The sequence below is a fragment of the Corvus cornix genome, chromosome 14, assembly GCF_000738735.6.
Source record: "Corvus cornix cornix isolate S_Up_H32 chromosome 14, ASM73873v5, whole genome shotgun sequence".
Classification (NCBI taxonomy): Eukaryota; Metazoa; Chordata; class Aves; order Passeriformes; family Corvidae; genus Corvus; species Corvus cornix.
This window is the reverse complement of record NC_046344.1, coordinates 14335182-14358592: the sequence shown is the minus strand read 5'-3', so window position 1 is coordinate 14358592 and position 23411 is coordinate 14335182. Positions and strand designations below refer to the sequence as shown.

General features: G+C 67.1%; 3 protein-coding genes across 4 annotated transcripts; 2 read left to right on the top strand and 1 right to left on the bottom strand.

Annotated features, from left to right (window-relative positions):
- The first annotated feature begins 392 nt into the window (after positions 1-392).
- On the top strand, positions 393-3242 carry PAM16 (presequence translocase associated motor 16). 2 transcript variants are annotated; one of them, XM_039560452.1, is made up of 5 exons: positions 393-551; positions 1140-1224; positions 1751-1890; positions 2267-2332; positions 2482-3242. In XM_039560452.1, exons 1-5 carry the CDS (start codon positions 549-551, stop codon positions 2566-2568), a joined length of 381 nt encoding a protein of 126 aa, XP_039416386.1. In that variant the 5' UTR covers positions 393-548; the 3' UTR covers positions 2569-3242. The 2 variants fall into 2 exon arrangements, with proteins under 2 accessions (XP_039416386.1, XP_010390424.1); XM_010392122.3 differs by lacking the exon at positions 393-551 and having other exon boundaries at positions 986-1224.
- On the bottom strand, positions 3192-11462 carry GLIS2 (GLIS family zinc finger 2). The gene is made up of 6 exons (XM_039560450.1): positions 11421-11462; positions 7261-7639; positions 6653-6829; positions 6062-6195; positions 5369-5487; positions 3192-5261 (listed from the first exon to the last, which is right to left on the bottom strand). The coding sequence occupies exons 2-6, from the start codon at positions 7621-7623 to the stop codon at positions 4474-4476; spliced, it is 1581 nt and encodes a 526-aa protein (XP_039416384.1). The 5' UTR covers positions 7624-7639; positions 11421-11462; the 3' UTR covers positions 3192-4473.
- A 3682-nt stretch (positions 11463-15144) lies between these two features.
- TFAP4 (transcription factor AP-4) lies at positions 15145-22303 on the top strand. The gene is made up of 7 exons (XM_039560600.1): positions 15145-15377; positions 18909-19074; positions 19533-19631; positions 20113-20283; positions 20504-20641; positions 21649-21807; positions 21924-22303. Exons 1-7 carry the CDS (start codon positions 15289-15291, stop codon positions 22116-22118), a joined length of 1017 nt encoding a protein of 338 aa, XP_039416534.1. The 5' UTR covers positions 15145-15288; the 3' UTR covers positions 22119-22303.
- The last annotated feature ends 1108 nt before the right edge of the window (positions 22304-23411 follow it).

Below are 23411 nucleotides of genomic sequence, written 5' to 3'. Positions count from 1 at the left end.
GGGGAGGACCCGGGGATGGGGGACACAGAGGGAACAAGGGGGCACGTGGACCGGGGGCGACACAGGGACCGGGGATGGGGGGACACAGGGACCGGCTCCAGGGGGACACGAGGACCGGGGTGACACAGGCACCGACAGCGGGGGGACACGATAACCGAGGGGAACGCAGGCACCGAGGCGGACCGGGGTCCGGGGTATACAAGGACCGGCTTCGGGTGGACACAGGGACCGACACCGTGGGACACGGAGATCGGGGAGAACACAGGGACCGCCGTAGGGGGAAATACGGGGACCGGCGCCGAGGGGAAACAGGACGGGTATCCAGATAACACAGGGGCCGGGGTTGGGGGGGACGCGGGGACCGGGGGAACAGGGGAACGGGGCCGGGGAAGTCGCGCCCCACCCGCCGGGCCTCCCGCGCGGGGAGACCGCCAGAGGGCGCTGTGCCTGCCGAGGGGACGCTCCGCCCGCGCCGGCGCCGTCTCGGTGTCCGCCGTGACCGTCACCCCCGGCCACGTGACCGCCGGGGCGGAAGCGGCGGCGGGGACATGGTGAGAGGGGACGGGGGGACGGGGCGGGGGCACTTCGGGGACGGGGAGCAGAGGTGGGCTGGACAGGGCCCGGGGAGGGGCAGCGGGCTTGGGAATGTGCGAAGCAGCTGGTTCCGGGAGGGCCAGGGCCAGTGGAGAGAGGAAAGGGACGAGGGAGGGGGTCACAGGACCAGAGAAGGGGGAAGGGGGCATGGGGAGGGGTGACAGGGACAGAGGAGGGGGGACAGGGCCGATGGAAGGGAAGCAGGGACAGCGGAGGGGGTCATAGGACCAGGGGAGAGGGGACAAGGCATGGGGACGGGGAACAGAGACAGGGGAGGGGGGACAGGGCCTGGGGAGGGGACGGGGTCTGGGAAAGGGATCGCAGGGTGGGGGGACAAGGACAGAGGAGGGGAGACAGGGCATGGGGAGGGGGGACAGGGCCAGGCACGGCCATGACAGTAGCCAGGGAGGGTCAGAGCAGACCCGCAGGGAATGGGGAGAGGTGTCAGGGTCAGGGTTGTGCAGGGCCCCTGGGGAGGTGGCAGGGCAGAGGAGCCATGTGGGAACAGGGCCCGTGGTGGCTGTGACAGCAGGGTGTCCCCGCAGGCCAAGTACCTGGCACAGATCATTCTGGTGGGGGCCCAGGTGGTGGGACGGGCCTTCATGCGGGCGCTGCGCCAGGAGTTTGCAGGTAGGAGCTGGGATGCTGGTCTATGTGCTCCGTGTGCCCACACTGCCCTGCTGGGCACTGCTGCACATCCCCACCCTTCCCAGAGCATCCCAGTGCTCCCCATCCCCAGCCGTGCCCGCAGGGGACGCTGCCAGGTTGCTCAGGGTGACAGCACCCGCATCCCAGCACTGGCCTGATGGTGTTTCATCCCAAGCTGGGCTCCCAGCAGCCTTCCCAGGCTCCATCCTGGCCCTGGCACCGCTGCCAGGCTCCCAGAGATCCCAGCACCCCAAAGGGCAGAGCGGGATAATCCCTGGGATGTGGCAGCCCCAGCCCTGCCTTGCCTGTAGCAAACGGTGCCTGCCTTGTCCCTGCCACCTCCCTGCCACTGGGACGGCATCCAGATGACCCCAGGGGTGGCTGGATGGGGACAGAGGGGAACACCGGGGTCTGAGCACCTCAAAGTCCACAGGCTTTGCTGCCTGGCCCCCCTGAAGGCTGGGGATGGCGGGGGCAGCGTGGGGACTCAGGGCCTGGGTGTCTCCAGCGAGCCAGGCAGCAGCCAATGCACGAGGACGCTCCGAGAGGCCCCAGTCCGCTGCCGCCTCCAGGATCATCGGCATCAGCCTCCAGGAAGCTCAGCAGATCCTTAACGTCTCCAACCTCAACCCTGAGGAGATCCAGAAGGTAGAGCTTCCTCGGAGCCGGGGAGGGACGGTGCTGGCAGGGCCCTGTCCTCTCCAAGGGTGCTGCTGTGCATGGGGGTTACAGCTGTGCTGTCCTGGGCCCAGTTAATCTCAGTTTGAGAATTCCCTGCCCCAGCTGGAGCAGCCCTCTGGGCTTGGCCTCTGCATCTGCCCAGCAGGGCTGCTCAGGGAAGGGATGTGCTATCACTGGAGGTGCCCAGCTGGGAACATGGGGACTCACAAGGGGTGTCAGGCAGAGCCAGCCGTGTCCCCAGGATCACTCTTCAGCAATGCTGTGGGGAGTGGGAGGCTCCCAGGGCTTGGGAGTGGGAATGACGAGGGTGGAGGTGACTCTGACCCAGAGCTTCTCTCCGCAGAACTACGACCACTTGTTCAAGGTGAATGACAAATCAGTGGGAGGCTCCTTCTACCTGCAGTCCAAGGTGAGCACTGGGAGCGGAGGCTGCACCTTCCCCTGCCTGGGTTTTGGGACAGGCAGGTCTGAGTATCCCTGTGGATGAGGCAGGGAGAGCAGGGGGCACCTCATCCCTCCGTGTCACCCCATCCCTCCATGTCACCCCATGTCCCACAGGTGGTGAGAGCCAAGGAGCGGCTGGACGAGGAGCTGCGCATCCAGGCCAAGGGCGACAAGGAGAAGGGGCAGAAAGCCGAGACGTGACTCCTGCCACCCCTGCCCCCCGTGTCCCTCACCCTTAACTTATAGGTAGCCAATAAACACCGTGTCCTCCAGCACCTGGCCTGGCTGCTCCACACCCGGGGAGGGAGTGGGGACCTGCCTGCCCAGTGCTGCCCCGAGGGATCCCAGAGGGATCAGCCTCTGAGAGGGGCTGCGTTTTCCCAGGGGAGGAGGAGGAGGCAGCTGGGGAAGAAGGGGTGTCCCCAGGGCATTGAGATTGCCAGGGCTCAAATGGCACTGGGGGAGGCTGCAGGAGCTATTTTTGGTGGGGAGGTTGGATGCTCTTGGATTGAGTGCCTGGCTACCTCTGGCTCCATACCCTGGGAGTGCTGTGCCATTACCTTCTCCCCGTGTGGATGACTGCTGGGTCAGGGTGAGGGGCTGTGAGGGGACACGCTGTGGCTGTCCCCACCTGCAGCTCGCCCTGCAGACCCTGGCAGTTTCACTGGTGCTGAGGCTGCTTGAGCTGGAGGATGGGGACACAGCTGGGGGTCAGGCAGAGCCAGCCATGCCCCCAAGGTCACACCCATCCCCCCCTGCACCCCTCTGCCCCCAGCACGGGCTCCTCACCGCTGCCACCGTGACCACGGGACTGAAACAGGAACTTACTTCAACTTCACTTTATTGTTTTCTTAATAAACTTCCTCTCCCCTGGACGAATATAGTGTTACAGTCGTTAGCTTATCTCGTACTTGTGCAGTCCTTACACGCTACGCTAACAGCGATGGAGCCCAACAGGAGGAAAATAAAAACAACCCAGAAACTACGATAGAAAGGCACTTCGAGACCGTTAAAATACTGATGTCCTGGAATGTGCAACAACAAACCAACGAGGAGCGAGGAGACGTTTCACCGGCCGGGGCGGCCTGGTCGAGGGCCCGTGGCCATGCTGGGCAAGGGCAGCGCTGGGCGGCCGCCGGTGAGGGCAGGGAGACCGGCTCCCTGCGGGGCACGGGGGGCTCCTTCAGCACGGAAGGGCAGCACTTGGGGAGACCCCCGTGGCTCGGAGTGAGCGGGACGTACGTGTGACCCCCGGGGGAGGCTCCGAGCCGCGCCCGCGCTGAGGCTGGGCACGCTGCCCCACGGCCGGGGGCTCCCCCGGGAGCATCCCACCGGGGCATCCCGAGGAGTGGGTGCCCGGCAGCCGGTGCCGGCCGTGCCCGTGCTGCCCGCATGCGCTCGCGGTGCGTGGTTAGGTATGAACGTAGCTAGAGGGGGCTGTGCCCCGGCGAGCAGCACACGCGGCCGTGTGCCTTGTCACGGGAGGGCCGGGGAGGCGGTGGGACGGGGGCGGCCGTGGGGAGGGAGGGAGGGAGGGAGGGCGCGGGCGGCGCCAGGCCGGCGAGTGCCCAGCCAGCTGGGCCCGGCAAGGGTGCCGTGGCCGCGGCACTGCCCGCCGCCGTGCTGGCCATGCCGGGTGGGATGGCACGGCCGGGCACGGCTCGGGACTGCGGGAGCGGGTGGTCCCCCGGCTGTCACCCCGCTGTCCGTGCGGCGGGAGCCTGGGGGCTGCGGCCCCCCACAGCAGCACTGGGGCCTCGGGCAGGGAGACGCCGAGTCAGCGGAAGCAGGAGAGCCCAAGCGGGACCCTGTCGGAGCAGGGGGCTGGTCGAGAAATAAATAGCGGCGTATCCGGCTGCCCAGGGCCGGGGGGAGCAGGGGGACCCCCCTGTGCCCCACCTGCCCCCAGCACGGGGTCGCAGCCGGCTCCGGCCGCCGAGGGATTATTGCTTTTCTCAGAAGAGTCCGTTCTTCTTTCGTGACGGGTAAAAGCACGAGCGAGGCCCCGCCGGGGCTGCACGGGGAGGAGAGGGCCATGCCCCCCGTCCCCAGGGAGCGAGATCTGCCCACGGGGCCGGCGGCTGGCCCCGGGCATCGTCGGGCCCCTCAGTTGACAGCGGCGGGTTTGAGCAGCAGGGAGCCGGGGGGGATGAGCACCCAGCCGGGGGGCAGCGCCTCGGGGCTGCCCCCCGAGCTGACACCGGCCGAGAGGTCGAGCACGGCCCCCGGCAGCAGGGCCAGGCTCTCGGGGGGCACCCGCGGCCGCCCCGGCTCCGTCCTTTCGCCCCTCTCCTTCCGGCTCTCCAGCCCCTTGCCCGCCTTGGGCGGCCGCCCCTCAGCCCCGCTGCCCTTCTCCCCCTCGGCCTTGGCCCCGCCGGCCAGCAGCGACATGACGGGCAGCCCCAGCCCCGCCGCGAAGGGCGAGGGCAGCAGCGGGCTCTTGGCCAAGTTCAAGGGGCCGCCGTTGAGGGGCAGGACGGGGCCGGGCAGGCCGGGCAGGGCGCCCGCAGCCCCGCAGCCCAGGGCGCTGAGGTCGAGGGGTGCCGGTGCCAAAGGGATGGGCAGCGCCGGCAGCCCCGGCGGAGCGAAGAGGGCAGCGGGGTTGGGGATGACGAGCTGCGCCCCGTTAACGTAGGGCACCTCCGCCGAGCCCAGGGGCGTTTTGGGAGGCGGGTGGACCTTGAGCATCTCCGGGTGCTCAGGGGACACAAAATGGCCGTGGGCTTTGATGTGCTTGCGGAGGGAGCTGGGGTCGGTGTAGCGTTTGTGGCAGCCCGGCATCTTGCAGGAGTAGGGCTTCTCCACGTAGTGGGTGCGGGTGTGCTTGAAGCGATCGCTGGAGTTGGAGTAACGCTTGTTGCAGCCTTCGTAGGGGCAGATGTAGGGCTTCTCACCTGTGGGACAGCACCGGGTCTGCCGGGGGCACCAGCCCTGCCGTGTCCCCTGTGATCCCCCGAGCCCCCCGCTCCCCTGGTGAGGGCAGTGCAGGGGCTGCGCTGACCTGTGTGCGAGCGGTTGTGGATTTTCAGGTTCTCCAGGCGGGAGAAGCTCTTGTTGCAGGTGGGGCAGCGATGCGGCTTCTCGTTGGTGTGCGTCCGGATGTGGATCAGCATCTTGTACCTGCCGGGTTTGGGGCAATCACAGAGTCATGGAATGGGTTGGGAACACCTTAAAGCTCGTATCATTGCAACCCCCTGCCATGGGCAGGGACACATTCCACTATCCCAGGTTGCTCCAAGCCCCATCCAACCTTGGGCACTTCCAGGGACGGGGCAGCCACAGCTGCTCTGGGCAACCTGTGCCAGGGCCTCCCCACCCTCACAGGGAAAAATTTCCTCCCAAAATCCCATCTAAATCTCTCCTCTTTTAGTTTAAAACTGTTCGCCCTTGTCCTATCACCATCTGCCCGTGGAAGCATCGGGGAGGGAACGCTAGGGAGGGGGGTGAGCCCTGACTTCCAGGGCGAGTCCTTGCCCCGTGCCTTGGCTATGGGGTGGGAGGATGGGGACATCCAGGCCAGCACAGTCATCCAGCCCCCCAGGACCTCACCCCCTGCATGAGAGGGAGGGAGGGATGGACAGATGAGTGGATGAATGGAGAGATGGATGGAGGCTTCCCCTGCATAGCCCCAGTGCCAGGCTCCTGCCTCCCCACAGCAGAGACTCCAGAGGCCCCAGAGATCCCCCCTGCCCACCTGGCATTGAAGCCCCTGCCATGGCGGGCACAGCCCTCCCAGTGGCAGCAGTACCCCGCGTCCTTCTCGGGTTTGACGTGGAAGTCATTGACATGGTCCACCAGGTCTTGCAGGAGGTCGAAGAACTGGTTGCACTGTGGGCAAGAGGCTGGGGGTGAGGGAGCCCAGCGGGGTGGGCACCAAGGGGGGCCCATCCCCCCATCATGGCCAGCCCCTGCCCCCCATCCCATCCCAACTCCCACCCGCACCCCCTGCGCAGCAGCATCAGCATTTGGGGAAATGGAAACAGCCCTTTGCATGACCCCCAGCCCCATATCACCCCCCAGCACCTCTGCACAGCCCCCACCTCCCCATCACCACTTTTCCAGCCCTGCTTGGCCCCACAGCCCCAAAACTTGCCCACAGCCCCACAGAGCTCCACCATGGCTTTCCAGCCCCATGTCCTCTCCCCAGCCCCAAAATTACCCCGCGTGCCCCCCATCCTTGCAATGCCCATGTGGTCTCCCAGCCCCCCATCACCACCCCCAGACCCTCAAAGCTCCCACACACCGCCACCATAACCCCCCGCAGCCCCCAGCCCTCCCTGCTGACCTTGGACCAGCGGCAGACGAGCTGCTTGGGCAGGGGCAGCTCGGGGGGGAGCCGTTTCTCCTTGCTGGGGGGCAGGAAGGCGGCAGGGGGCAGGTGCAGGGCCCCCCCAGCCCCCAGCGGCAGGAAGAACTGGAAGGAGCTGGGGAGGCCATCGATGTAGCGCAAGGACTGGAAATCCTGGAGCAGAGTCCGAATGGGGGAGCGGTGGGGGACAGGGCCAAGCTGCATGGAGACCCCCAGAGACCCCTCCGAGCCCTCCCAGAGACTCCCCCCAGCCCCCCAGGAACCCCAGAACCTCCCAGAGACCCCCCAGAGATCCCCCTTCCCCCCGAGATCACCCCAGGCTGCCCAGAAAACCCCTGGATCTGCCACCCCCCCTCAGGGACCCCAAAACCCCATAGAGGCCCCCCTTGACACCCCAAATAGACCTCCGAGGAGCCACCCCGGGGATGCCTCTGGGGTCGGGGACCAGGGGGGCCAGGCAGGACATTGACCCCGGGCTGTGTTTACACCGGCAGCACCAGGCATGCTGCCGAGGTCGGGAACGCCGTCCGGGCACAGTCCCCATCGCTGGGGACACCTCGGGGGAGGGTCACGGCCGTACTTACGTGTGGGGTGAGGGGGCCGGGCAGGTCCCCGCTGCCCTGGCGCTCAGGGGACAGCGACGCACTGCCAGCCGGAGACTCCCCCCCGGAGCGGGGCGAGAGGCTGAGGTCCACCACCGGCACGGCGGCCGGGAAGCGTCCATCCCGCGGCTCCACCAGCCTGGAGTGTCCCAGGAGCCCGGGGGACGGCGAGGCTGGCACGGCCCGGCGACCCGCCCGGCTGCCCCCTCGGCCATCCCCGGCCGGCGGGGTGTCCGGGCGCTGGGGAGCGCGGGGTCGGGGGCCGGAGGGGCCCCGCTTCTCGCGGGCAGCTCGCAGCTTGGAGATGCTCAGCTTGAGGTCCAGGGGCTCCTCCAGGGAATGCATGGTGCCGGGGTGGACTCTGCGGGGGACACCCAGGGGTCAGTACAGGGGTGCGGGGCACCAGTGCCACGCAGAGCATCGGCCCAGCCCGGCCCCATGGCAATGCCCGCTCTGCCCCGGGCTGCAGGACACGGTGCTGGCACAGAGACCGTGCCGTCCCTTCCGGCCACCCTGCCGCGGCCCCCTCCCGCAGCGGGCAAAGGGCAGGGCATGGCACCGGCCCCCCCCGGCCCCGCCCCGGCCCTTCGGTGTCCCCAGTGTGTCCTCTCCGTGTCGCCGGCACAGCCCCTTGGCCCGTGACCAAACCTTGCCGGGGATTGCCAAATCCCCTGGGCACCCGCGGCGCTGGAGCTGTGGTGTCCCCATTCCGCCCCCCCCCCCCATCCGTCCCTCCATCCATCCGTCCGTCTGTCAGTCCCCGCGGGCCTGCCCCAGCGAGGCCTTTCCCAGAGGCAGAGGAGGGCGGTGGCGGCCATCAGCCCGGCGGTGACCCGGGCGGCCGAGCCCGCTGGCCCCAGCCCCGGAGGCGGCAGAGCTTCCTCCCCCGCCGGGGCCCCTTCCCCGCCGGCCAACGCCGCCGCTGCCGGGGCCGGGCAGGGGCTGCCGGCCGCACGGCGTGGCATGGAATGGCATGGAATGGCACAACACAATGCCACCCTCGTGGCTCGGCCGCCGCACATCTGGCGGGCAGCTGAGAACGGGCAGCTCGCTGCAGCAGTGAGCGGCCGAGCCAGAGCCGATGCGGTCCCCCGGCTGTGCCCCCGCGGCCACCCGCATCGCCCAGGGCAGGGTGGGGGCGGCCGAGGGGCCGTGTCGGGGGGCACGGCGCACCCAGCACACGTGGCAGCGGGGGGGCCCCCTCCGTCCCCACCCCGCCCCGGGGGGCCCGTCCCCCGCCCTGCCCCGCCGGAGGGGCCCCCCGCGCTGGCGGGGGTCCAGCCCGGCTCAGACGCTGAGGAATGCGGAGGAGCCGCGGGGGGCATGGGGCCCGGGCGGCGGGGCGGGGAACCCCCCGCCTGCACCCCTGTGCTGGCCGAGGGGCCGGTCCCAGGGGGGATTCCTGTCCCAGGCTCCCAGGGTGGGAGGAGCTGCCCCACGGCATCTCGTCACCCTGAGCCTCCCGTGGCCGTGGGGTCAGCCCCATAGTCGGGTCCCTCCTCTCCAGTGGGGGGGGTCCCTGCCTGAGCATCCACCTCCTCCCACCGCTGTGGAGGCTGCCCCATCTCAGTGGGACAGGGACAAGCACTGAGCTTTCCCGGCCATGGGGCCTGCCCACAGAAGGATCCTTCCCCTCTGGGGGGTCCTCACCCTGTGCCCCATTGCGGGATGTGCCCATGGGGTGTCCCCACCCAGAGCCCCACCATGGTCCTCGGGCTCCAGCAAACCCCCAAGTGCCCCACAGCTTGGTGGCACAGCTTAGGGACAGACAGACACAGGGGCAGGACCCCACAGCTGGGGTGTCACAGCAGGACCCCCAGCCCAGGGAGTGGGACAGGGTGCTGGCAGCCCCCCAGCCACGGTGGTCCCGCACTGGGGCCAGGCAAGGCGTCACGGCTGGTCCCACCACGACGGTCGTGTCCTCACGTCCTCAGGGTTGGGAGGTTGGGGGGTCCCGGTGCGGGCGGTGCTGGGTGGGGACCGCAGCCATCCCCGGGCGGGCCGGGTGGGAAAGGGGCCTCCAGCCGCTGACGCCAGGGCTCCCAGCGCGGCCGCGGGCGGGCGAGCAGGCGGCTGCCAAACCACGCGGCCTCGGGAAACGGGGCGCCGCGGGGGCCCCGCCGGGATGGGGACGGGGACAAGCCCTGCGGTGGCTTGGCCGGACGCCCCAGCACCTGCGGCCCCCGCGCGAGGCCCCTGCCCGCTCCTGCCTGCCCCTGCCTGCTCTCCCCCCATGGCCTCTCCTGCCCGCGCCAGGCGCTGCCAGCCCAGCCCCAGCCCAGCTTCCCCCCCGCCACACCAGTTCAAACCAGTCCGTCGCGGGGCTGGGCCCAGGGGCTTCCCAGTCCGGGTGGGGGCCGCTGGGATGGAGCCCGGGCGCGGGGGAAGTCCCCCCATCTCCACCAGTCAGGCCGGGGTCCCCTGGGCCCCCCACTCTGCCTGGCCGCCGGCACGGCTGGGGGACCCGGGGTGACCCCGGTACAGCCGGCGGGGTGCCAGGTCTCCAGGCTGCTGGCATTGCCGGGGCGTCGTGTATCCCCCTTCCAGCCCCAAACCCGCCAGGAATAGCACAGAGGGACCGCGGGACAGAGGCTCCCGCGGCGCGGTGGGCTCGGGGATGGCGGCCGTGAGGGATGTCAGTGCCATCGCCAGGGGATGGTGACCCCGGGGCTCGGGGAGTGGGAGTGATGCCAGCGCTGCAGGCAGGGCTCGGTCTCCGCCGCCGTGGCAATTGGTAGCGGCAGGCTGGCACCGCCGCGACGGGGGGCAGTCCCCGGAGCCCCCCGTGCCAGGGCAGCGTGGGTGGGTTGGCAGGATGTGGGTCATTGTCCCCACGGCTGCTGGCAGGACGCGGGCCCCCGTGGGACCTGCCATCCCTCCTTGTCCCACTGCAGATGGTGCTGGCACTGCCACAGCGACTCCTCACAGGAGCCCACCGGTGCCTGACGGGTTTGTGGGGGGGTCACATCCTGCTGGTAGCTCCATCTTGTCACTGTGTCCCTCCAGCACCCGTCACCCCTCGCCAGCCGGGCTGGCGGCAGCTCCCAAAGGTGTCCCCAGGAGTGGACATGGCTGTGGTCCCCGAGCTGAGGCCGGTGCCACAGTTCCCCCTTCCCGGGCAAGTGGAAGCCATAGGGATCCTGGCAGAGGGCTGACACCAGCTCCCTCCCACCCCGGGAGCAGCCCCACAGCAGTGCCGCCAGCACCAGGGACCCTGCCACCCCTGCCTGGGGACGCAGCTGGAGCAGGCGGGGACAGCAGCAGGGTGGTCCCCAGCACCCAGCGGATCAGCACCCTGGGTGCGGCAGCATCGTCGGGATGGGGGCATATGGGGACCCTGGTTGGGGGAGGTGGTGACAGCAGGGTGACAAAGGCATGGGGAAGGGGAGGTGTCCACTGGCTGCAGGGTTTCTCCATGCTGGGCAGGCAGTGAGTGCCTGCAGCAGTGCCTGGGGACATCGGGGGCAATCTGTGGTCCCCGCCGCTGGCACCTCAGGGAGGGGGGGCCACACCGTCCTAGTCCCCAAAACACCCCGCAACGGCACAGCCTGGGCTTGGCCACCCCACGCCTCAGCCCCGCGAGGCCGCGGGACTGTCACCCCCCATGGTGGGGACTTGTCACTTCTCATGATGGGGATCGGGAGCCCCCCGCGAAGGGGACCGGGGTGACGGGTGGCTGCCGGGCGGTGGCACCGCGGGCGTGGGACCGGGATGGGGACGCCCTGCACCCCCCAACCAGTGCCAGCCCTTCCCCCCCACCCCGCACCATGGGGACACTGGTGTGTCCCCGGAGGTGGCCGCAGCCGGGCAGAGCCACCCAGCACGTCCCCGCCGCAGCCCCCGCCCCACGGCCAAGGTCAGGACACCCGCCCGGTGTGCGGGGGACGGCGGGTGACGGCCACCCCCCTGGCACCCACCGGGCAGCGAGGAAGCTCCCTCTCATCTCCCTTGGGGGTGCAGCGGGGCCACGTCTCCCCCGACCCGCTCCCTGGGCGGGGGGGCTGCAGGTGCCAAGGGACCCCCCGCACCCCCGAGGGTGGCGAGGAAAGGGCTCCCCGCAGGGTCTCCCCTCCCCCGACGGTGGCAGCATCGTCCTCATCCTCATCCTCCTCCCCTCCGCGGTGCCCGGAGCGCGATCGTACCTGCGGCGGGGGCTCAGCGCCGGGCGGGAAGCGGGGCGGGGTGCGGGGCTCGGCGGAGCGGGGCCCCCCGGGGCCGGTGCCGGGGCCGGTGCGGGGCGGCCGGGCCGCTCCGCCACATCCGCAGGGGCTGGGGGCGGGGGTGGCGGCGGCGGGGCTGGGCCCCCCCTGCCCGGTCCCGGGGGCGGCGGCGGGGCGGGGGCTCTGCCCGCCGTGATTTATGGCCGCCCCGCACCGAGCGGCCCGGCCCCGGCTGCGGGCGGCGCTGGGCGGGGGCGGGGGCGGCCCCTCCCCGCCCCCGCGGGGGGCACCGGGGGGCACCGAGCCCCGCCCCGGGGGGGGGACCCGCGGGGCAGACCCGCCACCCCCCGCACAAGGTCACCCCGACGCTGCGGCAGAGCCGACCCCCCTGCCCCGCGTGTCCGTGTCCCCCCCGCGTGTCCCTGTCCCCCCCCGGGGACGTGGCGGGGCGGGGGGCGGCACCCACCGGAGCCCCCACCCCGTACCGGGGCGGCTCGGGGGGAAGGGTGGGGGTCACACCGGGGAAATGGGGGGGTTGGGGGGGGGGATCCCCCTCCCCGCAGGAGCGGCGCCGCCCGCCCGTCGCGTGACGTCACAGAGCGGGGCTGGCGTCACGCCTGGCGGGGGCCCCCGCATGACGTCACCGCCGGGGGGGTTGTCCCGGGGCCGCGGCTCCTTCCGGCGGCAGGATGTGGCGGGGCCGGCCCGGATGCTGCAGCCTCGCCGGGGGGGTCCCTCCCCCGGGGCCCACGCGGGTGGCTGGGCACACCCCACCCGTGATTTTATTTTGGGGGTGGAATGCAGCTGCGGTGTCCTCAACGGCCCCCCAGAAATTCGGGGGGGGGTCGGAAGGGGGGGGGACACACAACATTGTCCCACGCGTTTTTTGTTTGGTTGGTTTTTTTTTTTGCGGGGAAAGCTGCATTGTCCCAGCAGCGCCACTATGAAAGGGGGGGGACACGCACGTGGGGGACAGCACTGTCCCAGGCTGGTGGCGGAAGTCACACCCCACCCGTGGTTGTTTTGGTTTTGGTTTTTTTTGCAGGGGGAGATGCGGTGTCCTCCCTAGGAAAGGGAGGGACGCATGGGGAGGAAGCACTGTTCCATGCGGACTTTTGGGTGGAGAGGGAGCTGCTGTGTCCCCAACAGCCCCACAAAAGGTGGGACACGAATGAGGGGCAGAATTGTCTCACGCGGGCAGTTGAAACCACATCCCACCCGCGGTTTGGGGTTTTTTTGGGGGGGGCGGGGGGGGGCCAGAGGTGCTGTGTCCCCAGCAGCCCCGCAGCAGAACGGGGGACACGAATGGACAGGCAGCTCTGACCAACACAGGCGGCTGAAGCCACGTCCTACCCGTGGTTTGGGTTTTCTTGCGGGGGGGAGCCGCTGTGTCCCCAACATCCCCGCCACAGGGAGGGGAGACACGGGAGGGCAGCAGTGTCCCACGCGGGTGACCGCAATCCCACCCTACCCGTGGGATTTTTTTGCGGGGAGGGAAGAAGCTGTTGTGTCCCCAACAGCCTCAGTATAAAAGGGAGGGGGGTCGCGGTGGTCCCCGTGCCGTGGGGGGACGCGCAGCCCCCGCAGTGGGGCCCCCGCGGGGGCCGGGCAGGGGGCCCAGGGGACACCCGGCAGAACCTGTCCTGCAGCTCCCGGCGGGGCCGGGCTGTGGGAGGGGGAGGGCTGAGCCCACCCTGCTCTGCAGGGCCGGGTCCTGCCCCTCCAGGGTGACAGCCCAGCCCCAGGACCCCCCGGCGTTCCTGCTCCGGTGGCCCTGGACCCACGCAGACAGTGCTGGGGGGGCTCTGGGGGGTGGTCACCTGCCACAGGTAGGTCCCTCAGGTACCACGTGGCTCCTGCCAGCCCCCCATGGCCTCTGCCAGCCCCGTACCCCCTACCAGCCCTGTGCCCTGTGAGCCCCCTCAGTTTCTGCCAGCCCGCCATGGCTCCTGCTAGCCCTGTGGCCCCCTGCCAGCCCCTACAGCCCCCCAAAGCCTCTATCATCCCCCCATGATCCCCCTGAGCCCCCCCATGCCCCAGGACCCCTCTGCCAGCCACCCAGAAGCCCCCCCAAAGCCCCTTGCCAGCCACATGACCCTGCTGTCCCCAAAGCCTTGAACCCCAAGGCTCCTGTGAGCTCCATGCCCCTGCTAGCCCCCAAGCCCCCTGATAGGCCCCACAGCCCCTGCCAGACCCCAGACCCCCGAGCAGCTCCTCAAGGCCTCTGCCAGCTTTCAGAGCCACTCTGCCAGCACCCAGAGCCCCCCATCAACCCCTCAAGCTCACCATCAGCTCCCAGAGCCCCACATCAACCCCCAGAGCCTCCTCCCCAAAGCCCCTTGCCAGCCACATGACCCCTGTCACCCCCAACTCCCTGAGCCCCGTGGCAGCCCCAAGGCTGCTGTGACCTCCCCCCCCCCCCCCAGAATCATCCCCCTGACCCCCCCAGAAGCCAGACCTTGCTGGAAACAGGGATGGGGTGGAATAGGGATGGGATCAGATGGAGTAGGAGAGGATGGGACAGGACTAGGGCAGGCCGGGGTGGGGTAGGATAGGATGGGATGGGGTGGGGATTAGGCCGGATGGGATGGGATGGGATGGGGATAGGGTAGAATGAGGTGGGACAAGCTGGATATAGGAGAGGATTATATGGGGACAAGAAAGGATAGCATAAAATGGAATAGGGACAAGACAGGATAGGATAGGGTAGGATAGGGTAGGGCAGATGAGGTGGGACAGGATAGGGATAAGGTAGGATAGAATGGGAACAGGACAGAGTGGGATGGGACGGAACAGGATCAGATGAGGTTGGACAGGATGGGACAGGATGAGATGGGACTGGAACAAGACAGGTCAGGATACTGCGAGATGGGATAGGATGGGACAGGATAGGACAGGACTGGATTGGATAGGATGGGATGAGTTAGGATGAAGATTGGATGTTATGGGGACGGGGACAAGGCAGGTCAGGATAGGACTGGGATAGGATAGGATAGGATAGGATAGGATAGGATAGGATAGGATAGGATAGGATAGGATAGGGACAAGACAGGTCAGGATGGGATAGGATAGAGCAGAGTAGGACAGAGCTATGGCAAGATGGGCTGGGATGAGGTGGGATAGGGACGGGTCACATTGATATAGGATGAGACAGGGACACGAGGGATGGGATAGCGTAGGATAGGGTAGGATCGGATGGAACTAGGGCAGGAGGGGATGAGGTAGGGTGGAATGGAGACAGGTTAGGATAGGGTAGGATAGAATGAGGTAGGATGGGATGGGGAGAGGTCAGGCTGGGATAGGATAGGGTATGGTATGATAGGATAGGATAGGCGATCTAGGGCAGGATGGGATGAGGATAGGATGTGATGGGTATTGGAGGGGATGGGGACAGCTCAGGATGGGATGAGGTGGGATGGGTTGGGGACAGGGCAGGATGAGGGTAGGACGGGATAGAGTGGGATAGGATAGAGTAGCATAGGATGGAGCTAGGTCAGAACGCGACGCGGTGTGACGGGCCGGTGCCAGCAAGGGTCGGTACCGTCCCGGCCGCTCCAGTCGCCCCCCGCCCCGCCGTGTCCCGCCGCGTCCCGCCGCCGTGTCCCGGTGCCGCTCCGGCCGCGCTGCGGCCCCTCCCGCCGCCTTTGTTTACGCGGGGCCGGTGCGGGGCGGGGGCGGCGCCGGGCGGGCGGGGGCGGGCGGGGGAGCGGCGGCGGCGGCGGGCGGGAGCCGCGCTCGCTCCAGCTGTTTCCCGCCTTGGGCCGCGGGCAGAGGCCGGAGCCGGGCCGGGAGGGGCTGAACCGGGCCGGGACGAGCCGGGCTGGGCTGAACCGGGCCCCCCGCCCCCGTTATGGAGTACTTCATGGTGCCGGCCCCCAAGGTGCCGGCCCTGCAGCACTTCAGGAAATCCGAGAAGGAGGTCATCGGCGGGCTCTGCAGGTGGGGGGGCACCGGGAGACCCCGGGCTCGAGGGGCTCGGGGGAGCTGGGGGGGCATGGCGGGGAAGAGGGGAGCGGAGAACGGGGGGAAGCGGCGCGGCCGCCGCGGCCCCACCGCCCGCACGTGGTCCCGGCCGCGCACATGGGGCCGGCGGCCGCGCGTGGCCCGGGCGGGGAGCGCCGCGCCCCCACCCCCGCCCGGCCCCGCGGGTGCGGCGGGGCGCGCTCGGGGCGGGGGGCGCGGGGCGCGGGGGTCCGGGGGGCGCGGGGGTGTGTGTTTACCGCCGGGCCTGGCCGTGACTCTGCAGCCGCCCGGAGGAGGCGGGTCGCGGCCGGGGCTGCCGGGACATGTAGTGCGGGAGCGGCGGCACAAAGCCCGCGGACACGCGGGGAGCCCCGGCGGGCGGGGGAGCGGCCGGGGACGGGGGCTGCGCTCGCGGGGGCTCGGCGGGGGCTGGCGGGGGGCGGCGGGCGGGGGGGGGCCGGGGCCTCGGGGCCACGCGGGGCGGCCTTGAGCCCCCCCCCCCTCCCCCCTCCGCCTCCCCGGGCCTTGGGCTCCCGCCCCCGGGAGCTCTGAGCCCCCGTGGGCCCGGGTCCGCCGTGGGGCGGCGCGAACCGTCGGGCCCCGCGGGGCTGTGGGGCAGCCTGGGCCCCACGGCACGTGTTGGGGACCCGGACCCTCGGGGTGCTGCCCTTGCCCCACGGCGTGGGGGGCTCCGTCGCGGCGATCCCGGGGGGCGGCCACACCTGAGCCCCCCCGGGGGTGCAGCGGTGGGGCAGCGACCCAGGGCAGGGGGGGGCGGCTTCACTGGGGTCCCCCGCGTTGGTCTCTGCGGACCCGTGGGTTGGGGGGTGACTGCATGGGCAGGGGGATGCGGCCGTCCCGCTCGGAGCACGGCCCCACACTGACCCCGGCACGGGACAGAGCTCCGGGAGCAGCTTTCCCACTGCCCCGAGCTCTGGGAGACCCTGCCCTGAGCTCAGGCTGCTGGCTGACACCCTGCATGGAGCTCGGGGTGCTGGGGGCTGCCCTGCTTATGACCTCGAGGAGCTCAGGAACACCCTGCCTGCAAGCTCAGGGTGCTGGGGGACAGCCTGCCTGTGAGCTGGGGGTGCTGGGGACACTTGGCTGTACCCTTATTGTACACTCAGGTGTACCCTGACCCTGAGCTTAGTGAGCTTAGGAGTGCCCTTCATGGAAGCGTGGAGATACCCTGCCTCTGAACTTGGGGATACACTGCCTGCAAGTTCGGGAACACGGTACCTGTGACCTCAAGGCACTTGGGGACACCCTGCCCACATGGCTGTGCCTCCCTTGCCCACAGCACCAGTTGTGGTCAGTGTTGGACATGAGTGGACAGCGGGGCATCTGCCATGGGCCTTGTGCCTGGGCCTGGCTCCAACACCCACATGGGTTTGTTTCCCACGAGGTCCAGGCGAGTGCAATGTCCTCACCAAGGTGGGAAGGACCAAATTCTGCTTGCCCAACACAAACCCCACAGCACCAGCACTAGGCTGGGGACACCCCGGGGACTCCAGTGGGTGCCACCTGCTCCCCCTGCCTCTGTGCTGCCCCATCCCTGGCCATGCTGGGTGTCTGAATCCATGGGTCTTTGCCCTTTCTGTATTTCGCTGTCCCTTCTCAGGTCTCTTCCCAGGAAGAGCAGCTGGGGCAGGTTGCGGGAGGTCTGCCGGTGAGGAAGCAGGCTCTTCCTCCTTCCCCGGTATTTAAGAAACCACTTCCGCGCTGCCCAGTCCTGGGCCTCTCCATCCCATTCCCCTTAAGTTTCTGGTGGTCCAACATCCTAGAGCAGTGCTCCCGCCACCTCCTTATCCCAAAAGGGATGATGTCTCCAAGACCTGCACGGTTGGTGTGTTTTGGGGACAAGTTTGGGGCTGGTTTCAGCAGGAGCAGGGAGGTGGGTGACAGCCACCACCAGATGGGAGCCCTGTGCCACAATCCTGCTGCAAGCAGCTCTTGTTCCATGCAGCAGAGGCTGTTCCCAGGGAGAGGGGCAGACCCCTGGGCACCCATTCCAGCTCCACACCCCCAGGACACCCACTGGGAACTGCATGTGAGGGAACCAGTGCAGTGGGTGCTTGGCACCCAGCGTCAGCCTGTGCTGGGACACTGCCTCAGAGGCTAGGGACAAATGTCTTCCTGGCCCTCATGGGCTGAGCTGGGGTCCCTCCTCATCCCCTTAGGATGCACTGGGATCCTTTCCTATACCTCTAGGGTGAGCTGGGATCCTTCCCCATCCCTCTAGGCTGATCTGGGATCCTTCCCTATCTGCTTGGGATGAGCTGTGATTCTTCTCTATCTTGTTGGGCTGAGCTGGGATCCATTCCTGTCCCCTTGGACAGAGCTGGGATCCATCCCCTTCTTAGGCTGAGTGAGGATCCTTTCCCATCCCTCTGGGATGAGCTGGGTCTTTCCCCATCCCTATGTATCTTGGAGGAGTTGTGGTGCATGCCCCAGTTGCAACAGGCAATGATGAGTGGCCAGCGAGCCTCCGGTCACTGCCTGGGCACACGGTGGTGCTGCATGTATCCGTGAGATCCCTGGGCTCCCAAACCCCCGTGGTTCCTCCACGGCCTCGCCAGGAGGGCCATGAGGGCGGGATGCTGGGCTTTGCTTCCCAGCCTGGCTTTGGCAAGGCTCCGGGTGGAATGTTCCCATCTCCCCGTCCTGGAGCCGCCGGGCACCTGGACGGGCGGCTGGAGCCCGTCTTATCTCGCCTCGCGCCGGCGGCCCAGCTCCTGTGTTTAGTCTTTAGTGCCTCGCAGCATCCCCGGCGCCAGCGGGTGCTGGGTGCCTGCACTCTGGGGAGAGTTGGCACGGTGCGATCCAAAACCTCTGCCCCGCTTCCCTCGGGGAAGAAGTAGGGTGTGGGTGAAGCTGGACCCCACAGCAGTGAGCTTTGCTCAGGTCTGGTGCTCTGGACCTGTGGGTGTTGGCTGTCTGGAACTCTCACCCTCCATGCTGGCATCATCGCTGGCTCCGGGAGGCATTTCCCGGCCCTTCTGCGGGGCAAGGGCGTGGGGGGCGAGGAGGCAACGGCAGGAAGCAGGCAGGAGCTGCGGCTTGGGGTGGGACGGGGGCTTCTCTGCTGGGAGCTGTCATCTGGAAGCCATCAGCGGGGCGGGAGGGAGGGAGCCGCCTTCCCAGGGCCACACACGCCGGCTGGCCCTGCAGGGACACAGCCGGCCAGCCCGCAGCCTCCCTTGCCCACCCGGGGGTCCCCAGCTCCCCTCGCCCAGGCTTGGCACTGGGCAGTGTGTGTGAGCCCAGTAGAACCAGGGGGCTGCAGCAGGGCCACTGCTTGGCCAGTGCATCCCCCAAAGCTTTGGATACAGGGCTGGAGAAACCCACCCACCTGCTTCGGTGATTGCCAGCACCGCAGCCATCGTCCCCTCCGCGTTACCCATCCCTGTGGTGGCTTGGAACCATCATTGCAAAGCAAGGGGGGATGCAGTGAACTGGCAGCAGGGGTGCAGCGCCCTCCTCCCTAACCCCGGGTCTCTCTCGCAGCTTGGCCAACATCCCATTGACTCCGGAGACCCAGCGGGACCAGGAGCGGCGGATACGCAGGGAAATCGCCAACAGCAACGAGAGACGGCGGATGCAGAGCATCAATGCTGGCTTCCAGTCCCTGAAAACCCTCATCCCACACACGGACGGGGAGAAGCTCAGCAAGGTGAGCGGGATGCACACGCTGGTCCCACACGTGGAGGGGCTGAAGGTGGAGTTGGGGTATTTGGGTGTTAATTCGGTGACGGAGCTCTCTCCTGGGGAAGTTTCCCAGCAAGAGTGGCTGTGCATCCCCAACCCGGTGTTCTGGAGTGGGGTGGGAGTGTGTGACAGCCCCCAGTGCCCCGGGAGCAGGGTGACATGTTCCTGGGTGAGGAGGGGACCTCCTCAGAGGTGCAGAGTGGACTGGGGTAAGGAGGCAGCCGGTCAGGTTCCCAAGGTGGGTGAACTGGGGCGTTTCACCACGGTGGAAGTCCCAGGGGGAACCTGGGGTGAAGGGGACTCTGGGAGGAGACACCGAGGACAGGCAAGGAGCAGTGCTGCTTGCAGAGCTCGTCAGGAGGAGGCCTGGAGGGACGCTGGGGTCTCTCCTGCCTCAGCATGCCCCTCCTGGCTCCCCCACAGGCAGCCATCCTCCAGCAGACGGCCGAGTACATCTTCTCCCTGGAGCAGGAAAAGACTCGGCTACTGCAGCAGAACACGCAGCTCAAGCGGTTCATCCAGGTAGTGCCCAGGGGGTGGGACAGGAGTGGGTGGGACAATCCTGGCTGGCCACAGAGGGGACATCATCGTAGTTCCTTGGGGTCAGGGTGGGACCCTCTACCCTGATCAGCCAGTTTCCATTCTCCTGGCAGGGCAGGGAGCCCCATTCAACCTGGCATCCCATACCTGGCAGGGGAAGAAGGCTTGGGATCCCATTTTCCATTATTTCCACCCATTTGGGGTATCGGGGATGGCCTGGTGACAGCTCAGGTGCTGTGGTTGAACTGTCCTGGGTGTCACAGTGCAAGAATCAGGTTGGCACAAGGCTGTGGGGATGAGGGTCACATGCAGGAGCCCATCTGTCCCCAAGCATCAAACACGACCCCAGGGAGACCCTTTCCTGCAGGGAGCTGTGGTGGGGAGTGGCATCACCCAGATGTCTGGATGGCAGGGAGAGCATCCGTGCTAGCCCCCTTTCCCTGACACCACATTCCCATGGCAGGAATTCAGTGGCTCCTCCCCGAAACGGCGACGGGCAGAGGACAAAGACGAGGGGATCGGCTCGCCGGACATCTGGGAAGATGAGAAGGCCGAGGATCTGCGTCGGGAGATGATTGAGCTCCGGCAGCAGCTGGACAAGGAGCGCTCGGTCCGCATGATGCTGGAGGAGCAGGTGAGGCCAGGTGCCCTCTTGCAGCCTCTGCCATGTCCCCAGTGAACCCCAGGGACACCAGCAGTGCTGTGGGGTCACTGAACATCTGCTCTGGACACCGCTTCTCCATGCTCGTCCGGGGCTTCCTGGCTCTGCTGTGCCCACGCCACTGAGGGGGCAGCTGGGGTTCAGCGGGGCCGTGCTGGACTCCTCACTGATACCGGGGTTCTCTGGCCCACAGGTTCGCTCCCTGGAGGCCCACATGTACCCCGAGAAGCTGAAGGTGATCGCTCAGCAGGTGCAGCTCCAGCAGCAGCAGGAACAGGTGAGGTTGCTGCACCAGGAGAAGCTCGAGCGCGAGCAGCAGATCCGAACGCAGGTGAGTGTGCCCCAGACACCCCCAGGCACTGACACACAGGGGGTTGGTTTGGTGATGGACTTGGCACCTCCTGTGGGCAGTGATGTGCTGGCAAGGCTCCCACCCTTGGTGATTTGGGAAACAGGTGGCCCAAAGCCCCCCACAGAGCTTGGGGCTGCGCTTGCAGGCACCCCGTGTTTCAGGGAGGGACTGTGGACTAGACCAACTATGGTGGCTTCCAAGAGGCTCTGTTCCCTGGCACAGAGGGGTTTGTACAGGGAAGGTCACTTGCTGCCAGGCAGGATTTCAACTCAGGGGCTTCACTTTTCTCTGGGTGGCTCCCACTGAATTTTAGGGATTCCCAAACCACTCCCTGCCACCCAACAGTCTGGGAAAGGGGAGTGTCAAGCTGGCAGGCGGTGGGGATGGGAACCTTCAGCCTTTCCCCCGAAGCACTTGGATTTGCCAGTGGTGCAGGGAGGAGGCGAGCGCTGTGCCGGCGCCGGTCCCTGTGCACTGCCGCCCTCGAGCCCAGCCCAGGGCCACGCCACTCCAGGAGCTTCAAAGGGAGGGAAGAACACCAGCTTCTTCCCCCTTCTTGGGCTTCTGCAGAGCCGTGTCCCTGCAGGGTCCCTGCCGGCCGCCTCCTGGGGAAGTTCAGCCTATTTTTAGGTGAACTCTCCACAGCCTCCTGCTAGGGCGGATCTTCTCATCCGCTGCTCAAGCGAGGATCTCCGAGGGATGTGGGGAATTCCTGGCCATGGAGGGGCTGGCACTTGCCTCTCCTGGCTTCAGAGCCCAAATCATTGCCCTTTGGGATACGGGGAATCCTTCGTGTTCCACTTTGCAAAGCTGAGGCGGCAGCAGCTTTCAGCTGGCATCCTCCTGTATCCACTGGGATGGAGAACTGGGGCAGCTGAGTGATGCTTCAGCTTTTATGGAGCTTGGGCTCTGTCAACAAGCGCGAGGTTCTCCCCACACCGCCATGCCCAGGTCCCTGCTCACCGGGCTTTCCCTTCTGTCCCCAGCTCCTGCCATCACATGCTCCCCCAGCGCCCACCCACCACCCCACCGTGATCGTTCCAGCGCCGCCTCCCTCCCATCACGTCACCGTGGTCACCATGGGCCCATCCTCGGTCATCAACACGGTCTCCACGTCCCGGCAAAACCTGGACACCATCGTTCAGGTAAGCTGGGGAGCGGTGGGGGGTTTGGCAGTGGGGGCTCGGGGGGTCCCTAACCCCTGGGGTGGGTCAGAGGGGACCCCAGCGATATCCTGACAGCCGGTGTGTGCCCTGGGCAGGCGATCCAGCACATCGAGGGCACGCAGGAGAAGCAGCTGCAGGAAGAGGAGCAGAGACGCGCTGTCATCGTGACACCAGCGCGCGCCTGCCCCGAGCCCTCCGCCTCCGACACTGCCTCTGACACCGAGGGCAATGACAGTGACTCCATGGACCAGAGCAAAGAAGAGCCCTCGGGGGATGGGGAGCTGCCCTGACACCCCCCGGCCAGCAGCCGGGGAGGGAAGCCGGGGCGGGGGGGAAACGTCAGAGAATATGCTGAAATTTTTAAAAAATACAACGCGATTTGGGTCTCTTTTATGACCTTTTTCCAATACTGTAAAGCAGAGCGTTAGAGGCAGGCAAAGGTCACCCTTCAGCTCCCGGGGGGGTGGGGGCTTGGGGGTGGCCACAGTGGGGCACGGGGGGCTCGGGGCACGGTGGGGGGCATTGGGGACGGGGGTCACAGCCCCCCACCCTGGTTTGTCACCCCCCACCTGCTGACCCACAGGGAATCCTGCCAAGCTGGCAGCAGTCCCGCTGTTCCCGATGGTGATCCCTTGGGACAGGGCCTTTGGTTGGGATCTTAATTTGGTTTTTTCCTTCTCTTGTGTTTTTTTTCTTTTAATTCAATGTTCGTTTTTAAGCAGGGGGGAGATGCCAAGTGACATGGCAGCATAGGCAGGACAGGGATCCCCAGCATTGGGGTACCACCATGGCTCCCGCACCCCATGTGGGGCAGGGAAAACCCCCTTGGAGAGTAAAATAATCCTGGGATGATGCCATTTGAGCACAGTAGGAGGGCTGGCATATGCCACCCCTCCCTGGCATTTCCAACACCCACCTCCTTGGCACAGGGATGGCAGATTGGGGGCTGATTTTTACACCCCACCCCTGTCCCTGTGCCCATCCCTGTCCCCCTACCCCGTTCCCATCCCTCCTTTAAGCACTTAATCTGGTTTGTGGGGTCCGTCAGCTCCGAAGAGCTTTTCTATTTCGTGATTGTGTTGCTTGGGTCTGTTGTGGCGGGTGGGGGGTCCCCGTTTTGTGCGTCCCCCCTCGCCCCGCTGCCCCCCACCCGGCTGTAGGGTTTTAGGCCAGTCTTGTGTAGAGCCTCGGTGGTATTCAGTAGGTTCCCCCCAGCTGCAGCTGTTTCTCGGTTCCTTTCCCTTTTTTTTTTTTTTTTTTTTTTGTTTTGGGATTTTTTTGGTTTTGTTGGTTTTTGTTGGTTTTTTTTTTTTGTATTTTTTTTACAATTTTCAGGTCTTTGTGTTGATTGAGAAGCTATTCTATTTTGTTAAGAAAGTTGAAAAAAAAAAAAGAGGCTCGTGCCTTTGTAAAGAAACAAAATAAAGTTTGTACTTGGTTTTTTAGAAGTTCGGTCCCGCTGTTAACCTTTGTGGGGACAGGGATGGAGGTGAGGGGACATCTGGGCTGGTTTTAATGAGGCCACACAGCTGAGGGGGGCTGGGTCAGACTCTGTGCCCACTTGCCCCAGGGATGGGGGTATC